Below are 7,772 nucleotides of genomic sequence, written 5' to 3'. Positions count from 1 at the left end.
TCAATCTGTTTCCTCTGTAACTTTTTTAATCTCACTTTCTTTCTCACAAGATACCATCTTTTTGCTCCAACTTCACGACTTTTATTAACTTGGAAATTCTTATAGTGCTCCACTTTCAAATCTTCCTTCACAACTATCATTATATTTGTAGAGAATTAACGCATTAATTGAAGGGTTAAAGCTGTTCAACAAGCGTTTATTTCCTCAGTAAAAGTTCACCGAGAAAATTGTGTTTGCTCTCGTGGCTCTCGGCTACTTACGCTTTAACTCGTCTGAATTTTTCTGGGTTTTTCAATTTCAATCCAGGTATGCTCTCAAGCATTTTAAATATGCGTACGTGTTTATGCATGTCGGGTGTTTAATTTTATTATGATGAAAAATAAGCCAACATGAAAAAATCAATGAAATATCTGTTGTTGGTGCTGTTGTTTTCTTTCTTTCTTTCTTAATAAATTGAAGTTATCGAAGTTTTGTTAAGCCTTGGAAATTAAGTAAACCAAGAGTCCTGTTTGTATGTGACTTGAAATGCCGGAAATTATTGTTTATGCCTATTCTATATATATCTGGATTGAAAAAGGGGTTCTGGGCGGAAGGAAGGATGAATGGCTTTCTGCAATTGAAGTGGGTTGTGCTTAAATTTGTGATCAGTTTATGGTAGTGAACTGCTGCAATTTCTTGTGGAATTGATTGTGACACGGATGCACACGTGAATTACTGTGCTTTGTAGTGATTGATCAACTTTGAGGGGTGAAGGTTTGGTTGTTTACTCGGTTTTCAGTATGAAATTCCATTGGGGCAGTTTAATTTATGTGGAAAGTTTTAGCTAGATTTGACTGTTTTTTCAGGATGTTGAGTTTGTGGTTTTATTCTGGTATAGTTAAGTTGATTGTGGGAAGAATGCGAGCTTCAAAGGAAGCTTTATCCAATTTTCCTTTTTTTTTAATATATATATATATATATTTTGCATTATTGAGTTTGTGATTTTATTCTGGTGGTGTAATAAAATCTCGTAGAAAGTTTTCAACGTGTTGAGCTGAATACGAACTCGTTGACACACTTTCCTTATATAATATCTAATAATTTGTTGTTACATAACTCTTGCTTTCTGTATTTTCTACCACTTCTCTGTGTTGTGGGGTTTTCGAGAACTATTTGTTCTTTTTCTGATGGATAAATTATTTCTAAATTGTTCTTTCGTGTTAGAAACCTCTCTACTTTTTATTGGAGAGTGGCTGCTTTAAACTTAACTGATCGCTCCATAGCAGCTATTAGGGCCATATGTGTTCAAAATATGGAAGCAGAAACTTTACATAGAAAGGGAATTTAGGACGCAGGTTTATAAGTTTTGGTTCTTGTGTAGTTAAATCAAGCTTAAAGCATTATAACATACCCGACAACAGTTTGTATGACTTTTGACGTCTGTTTTTGCAGTGCAATGGTTAATAAACCAAATGAAACAATGAGGGTTATTATTACTGTTTTTGTCGGCTTCATCTTTGGCTTCTTTATAGGAAAGTCATTTCCCGTTCTTCCTTTAATGAAGGTATGGTTAAATTGCTCTTTTTATTCGTGATGCTGCTTTCTAATCTTCGTTGTAATTCATTCTACCTTTTCAATTTTGCAGCTAAATATGAAATCTGCTCTTGTTCATGATTCTTCGATTGTTGGCAACAAAAGTACAGGTGGCTCTACCCAAAGTACAAATGATATTTCTTCTTCCAAGAATAATACAAGCTACTCAACTGAAAATCAAAATATGAATGATTCATCAAAGGTTACTTTTTCTTGTTAATTAGGCAATATTATAAAATTGAGATAGTGTTTGAACATTATTTTATAGAATAATTTCTGTACACTGCTTCTACGGAACAATATGTCTACTTATAGTCTTTTAATTCGAGATAAACATGAAGTTCATGCAGAGAAACACATCTTCAAATTTTAGTCAAAATATCTGATGTTAGGTTAGTTGGAAATACAGATTATTTTCTCTTCTTTCCTTAGGTCTATGCATCTGTAATCGTGTGTTAACTATGTGTAGATGAAATATTTGGAAACCTAATATCTTTCGGATAGTAAACCTATGTGAATTTGTCTATTAATAGTTTAATACCTTCTTTTTCTAATTATTCTGATTTAGATTTGGGTCCCATCAAATCCTAAAGGTGCAGAGAGATTACCTCCAGGAATTGTTGCGTCCGAATCAGACTTTTATCTCCGCAGATTGTGGGGTAAACCTAATGAGGTAAGTATTCTGTTGAAAACATAGTTTCATATGCAAAATACTATTAAACTGTAAAATTATCTATTCTTTTGAATGCAAAATACGCTTTGGTTTGTGTAACACACAAATTGTTAAGATTGATCGAAGTGGAATTTTTGAGTTAAACAAGTAACTTTTGCAAGAATGGATAAAACTTGACATGGACTCAGAGAGTGCAAAATCCATTATCCAAATGTAAAACTAGTTTCTGGTTTCTATATTTGTGAAATAAGTACAAATGCTATCTTTTCTTTAAATTTTGTCTGATCAATACGACATTATACAGGATTTGACCAGCAAACCAATATATCTGGTAACCTTTACAGTTGGTTATGATCAAAGACACAACATTGATGCAGCAGTAAAAAAGGTCAACAAGTATTCCTGTATACCCTCCCAACCTACATTGTCTCTTTCTCTAAGCATGTTCTTTCTACAGTTTTCAGAGAACTTTACCATCGTTTTGTTTCATTATGATGGCCGAGCATCCGAATGGGATGAGTTTGAGTGGTCGAAGCGGGCTATTCATGTGAGTGCAAAAAAACAGACAAAATGGTAAGGAACTGTTCACAAAAATTTGTGATTATTTTGATTATTTTGAGTACCCTATAATTTATTTCTTTCATTTGAATTTCCATCTTTTTTAAAAGGTGGTTTGCTAAAAGGTTTCTGCATCCTGACATTGTTGCACCATATGATTTCATATTTATTTGGGATGAAGACCTTGGAGTCGAGCATTTTGTTGCCGAAGAGTGAGCATCTAATCAACAATTTACTTTTTTGACGAAAATCTTTGTTAACTAATCTGTGTTGCGTGTCTTTCTTCGCCTTTGCATTTCCAGATACATCAAACTTGTGAAAAAACATGGATTAGAAATTTCACAGCCTGGTTTGGAACCCAATCGAGGGTTGACTTGGCAGATGACAAAGAGAAGAGGTGATTGTGAAGTTCACAAGTAAGAATTATAAAACAAAAGAAACAACTAAAATTTCGTACCATTTATGCATATTTTGGGTGAAACCTTTTTTTTTGCAATGTCTTCTTATATTTGCTTCTGAATATAGGCAAACAGAGGAGAAGCCAGGCTGGTGCTCTGACCCCCGTTTGCCTCCCTGTGCAGCGTATGAACTGTTCTCTGTTTTTTCTTCTTTTTATTGAAAGATTTGTCGACTTTCTCTTTGTTCTGATTGCATCAGTGTAATTCTTGGACATTATTTTTCATTTTCTGTCATCAACTACACAGATTCGTAGAAATCATGGCTCCTGTCTTTTCTCGAGAGGCATGGCGTTGTGTATGGCATATGATACAGGTTAACTGTGATTTCCTTGCATTCACTCTTGGATCTTGAAAGTCCTTGAATTTGTGATTTGACTGTCTTGATCTGGTAATTGTAGAATGACTTGGTCCACGGTTGGGGTCTTGACTTCGCCCTGCAAAAATGTGTCGAGGTTAGTCGTGCTTGTCCCCTTCAAAATCCACTGTTTGACTCTGGAATATATATATAAAATTTTTAATCAGCCTGTTCTGCAAGTTCTACTGATAACCATGTGGCCATGTCTCTGTTTTAGCCTGCTCATGAGAAAATTGGAGTTGTAGATGCCCAATGGATTGTTCATCAAAGTGTTCCTTCACTTGGGAATCAGGTAAAACATGACATTGGTAACACTTGCCATATTGTGGTTTATACATGTTATATGGATTTTCAAATGTACTGAACCTAAAAGAGGAACAAAAAATTATTCATGTACTGACTCCAAAAATTTGTGTAGAACAAGACTTTTTTTTTTATTTTTTTAATCGTTATTGTATATAATTTTAGACATCACGAAATAATCACCATCTCCCTTCGATATTTTGATAGGGGCAACTAGATAATGGCAAGGCTCCATGGCATGGGGTACGTAGTTTCAACATACATAGTACATTCCATTTGCTAAATTGCTAAGGACCCAACTCTAAAATAGTTTAATCCTCTTTATACGCTCTAGAACTGTATCTATTATGAATTCATATTAACTAGAGTTTTGTTCGTTGGTTCCAGGTGCGCGAGAGGTGTAGACAGGAGTGGAAAATGTTCCAGACTAGGATGGCTGATGCAGAAAAATCTTATTACAAGGCAATGGGAATTGATCCTCCCAATTTCACAGATCACCATTGAAATTTTGCACGGGGTCTAAGACTCTAACCTCTAGTTTTGAATTTTTCATTTTTCTTGCTGTAGATAGTACATTTTCCATCATAAATAACACATTTAAGCTTAAATGAATTAGTAATACTTTTCAATTTGTCTTTCCATTGTGCCTATAGAGTGGTTTAGTCATCGTTGGTGGGTAAATTTGATTATTAACACCTTTCAAAATGGAAATCCCTCTCTAGGTAATCTTTAGTCAATCTTTTTCATAAAGGGAAGAAAGTTTTGTCATAGATGAAGCAGATCCCAACTCAGATTGAGAGGAATTGTAACAAAAGAACATTCTACAGACGTGATTGAGCATCTCTGTAATTCTCGATCACTATCTCGTATATTGACACTTAGGAAGATCGTTATGAAATTCAAAACAATATGCTAGAGCCTTTCTATTAGTGTAGAGAGGGGAGATGCTCTCTATTAGTGACTCGAAACCCGATTAACGAGACCTCATGGCTTTATGGTTAAGTGGTCACAAGTTCAGTAAATAAATATTTTAAAGATAACGGACGAACAATCTTTGTATAGGATTCCAAAAATATTGAAATTAAACTCAAGTATACAAGTGTTCTCAACTCTTGCAAGACTCCAACCGCCCACTCGCCAACCTGAGTACGCGCATTCGTTCATATATCACAATCAGTAGTGATTAAATCAAATTAATCTTCAATCATTAGAATAAGAGATAACCCAAAATCAAGAAACTTCCACCAGACCTAACATTGCAATATAGCGCAATCCTATTGGCCAACACAAAAATCATTGTGGACACGTGGCCTAATTATTTTACCCTTTCTATTTCAGTGAAAAGCCGGTTTTGAACCCAATCAGCATCAAGCACAATAACCATACACGTGTCGCCACGTGTCGACAAATCCCAAAATAGCTTTAAACTATGGTTTTATTTATTGGCAACCTCGATCCTCATCTCCTCTGTGGAACCAAATTTCTTCGCCCTTTACAAAACCCTTGTTCCAGATTTGTATGTTTTGCTCGTTTTCTGATTATTTTTCGAGTTTTGTGAGTCGGGATTAGGAATTAATCCGTAGCACGACGGAAAAAAAAAATGGGTCTGTCGAGTTTTCCTAGCCCAACTGAAGGTATGCTACCTTTACTGGTAATGAACACAGTTATTTCAGTGGCTTTAGTAAAGAATTTGCTGAGATCTTTGCTGCAAGTGGTGGGTTCTAATGGCGGCGGCGGTGAGGCGGAGCAAGATTTCGACGAAGATGCTTCAAGAACCCGAAGAGTGTCACTAACCCGGTACGATTCTTTATGTAGAAACAGAAGTGATGGTGGAAGGCGGCGCTGCCTTGATAGTGGTGGTTGCTCTGGCAGTGGCGGCGCCGGCGGCAGTATCTGGCCTACAATGGAGTGTTGTGTGTGTCTATGTAGATTTGAAGGTGATGAGGAAGTGAGTGAGCTTTCTTGTAAGCATTTCTTCCATAAAGTGTGTTTGGAGAAGTGGTTTGAGAATCAACACACTACTTGTCCTCTTTGTAGATCCACCATGTAACTATCAAGAATTGTGTGGATGGAATGGTTTAAATTTGTTGGCGTATTTGGTAGGCTGGACTCGATCGAAAATGAGTTTTTGTATTTTTATTTTATTCAATATGTTGAAGTTTTGTCGAGGTCGAGATCGACGTCGAGATACCAAACATATATGTAGTTCGTAATAAGTTGAAAGTGTAGAAGTAGATTATGCAAAAGGCCATGGACAAAATTTCATGATTTAGTATGTGGCGAGGTCACATTTGAATTCAATAGATACAAGGGATGTTGTGTAGATCGAATCGAATATTGTATTAAAATGAGTGTGCGTGTCTTTTAATTTCTTGAACATAATTCCCTAATTTTCTTTTCTTGTATATAATATTTACAGCATTAGTGTCCAGTGTGTGACAAGTTAAAGACTGTTAGTTGAAACTTGAGAATAGAAATCCCTTGAATTAAGACTCGTCTAAAGAAATATTGAAAGAAAATTCTAGTACTCAATTATAAGTTGAATACTATATTGTATGAAAATGTGTGTGTGCACGCTTTTAATTTCTTGAACATAATTCCCTAATTTTCTTTCCTTGTATATAATATTTACAGCATTACCTTCCAGTGTGTGATAAGTTAAAGGCTATGTTAGTCGAAACTTGACAATAGAAATCCCCTAAATTAAGAGTCGTCTAAATAAAAATTGAACGAAAATTCAAGTACTCAATTATAATGAATACTAATAGAGTATATGATCAATGATCATATTATTTTTATAAATTATTATGTTTGCTGCTGAAGCAACTCCAGGGTACAGGAGGTGCTACAATTGTTATTTAAAGAGAAGTGCATAACTTCTACATATTTCATATGTAAGACAGTCTTTTAATCATCAATTCTCTTGGAATTCAAGTAGTACACATCCTTCTCATCCACATAATACTGTGGGCGGTGCACGCCTTCACAAGCATCACTGTAATGCTTTACCAGTCCGTTCAGCACCACTGGCGGCATAGGTGGTGGCGTTGGCGGCGCATGATGATGACCACCACCCATGTTTAAGCGATGTACGTTGTCCGAGTTCTCATACTTATAATCTCCATCATGTCTCTTGTACCCATAGCCAGGCTCGTCCATATTCCAGCTGTCATGGTGGTGGTGGTGCTCTCCATCATTAGGCCAGTAACCTTCCTTTCCATGCTTCATACCCTCGTAATAACCGCCACGATGAGGTGGCGCGTGGTGGTTGTGTGGATGAGTCGGGATGCATTCATTAGGCCTCATCATTTGCATGGTTGAACTATTATCATAGCCACAGTTTTCCTTCACGATTTTCTCCTCTTCGACAATCACATAGGATTCTTGCTTGTAGCCATACTCCGGGTACCCTTGCATTTTCAAGTTTTTTCTCTCCCTTTCTTCTTATTTCAAGTTGATTTGCATTGCTTGGAGATTTTGAGTTCAAATTTATAGTGTTAGATTAAGATTCCAAATTGAAAAGGTAAATTGATGGTGATTTTATGTGTTATTTGGCATTTGCAGCTAGGCAAGAAATTCTCTCCACCTTATTCTTAATTCCTTATTGACAAAGTTCAATAATTCTGGACAGAGTTGGACGGTGTTAAATGAGAAGGCGAACTTCAAATCTTGTAGTCCTATCAAATATTGTGTACAAAACATTCTATTAGCCCTTATCTCTTGGCATTGAAAGTCAATAAATTTGAAGTACTTTCATTCCTAGGTAAATGTCTCAAGGTTCAACGCTTGACGAACTGGATCCAAAATTTTAAAGCTTCAAATACATGTCGTTGTTGCACAATCTCATCTCTCT

General features: G+C 35.9%; 2 protein-coding genes across 2 annotated transcripts; both read left to right on the top strand.

The window, feature by feature from the left end:
• On the top strand, positions 1 to 4,550 carry LOC111406312. Its single transcript, XM_023035697.1, has 14 exons — positions 1 to 306; positions 1,432 to 1,543; positions 1,625 to 1,774; positions 2,141 to 2,245; positions 2,550 to 2,633; positions 2,703 to 2,818; positions 2,914 to 3,015; positions 3,106 to 3,219; positions 3,329 to 3,385; positions 3,508 to 3,574; positions 3,660 to 3,713; positions 3,834 to 3,908; positions 4,127 to 4,162; positions 4,307 to 4,550. The coding sequence occupies exons 2-14, from the start codon at positions 1,436 to 1,438 to the stop codon at positions 4,421 to 4,423; spliced, it is 1,185 nt and encodes a 394-aa protein (XP_022891465.1). The 5' UTR covers positions 1 to 306; positions 1,432 to 1,435; the 3' UTR covers positions 4,424 to 4,550.
• Positions 4,551 to 5,369: 819 nt separating this feature from the next.
• Positions 5,370 to 6,367, top strand: LOC111406311 (probable E3 ubiquitin-protein ligase XERICO). Its single transcript, XM_023035696.1, has one exon. The coding sequence runs from the start codon at positions 5,520 to 5,522 to the stop codon at positions 5,967 to 5,969; it is 450 nt and encodes a 149-aa protein (XP_022891464.1). The 5' UTR covers positions 5,370 to 5,519; the 3' UTR covers positions 5,970 to 6,367.
• Positions 6,368 to 7,772: the final 1,405 nt, after the last annotated feature.

This window comes from Olea europaea, chromosome 12, assembly GCF_002742605.1.
Source record: "Olea europaea var. sylvestris chromosome 12, O_europaea_v1, whole genome shotgun sequence".
NCBI classification, from domain to species: Eukaryota; Viridiplantae; Streptophyta; class Magnoliopsida; order Lamiales; family Oleaceae; genus Olea; species Olea europaea.
Note: the sequence above shows the minus strand (reverse complement) of the source record. Positions and strands in the feature narration are given on the sequence as shown.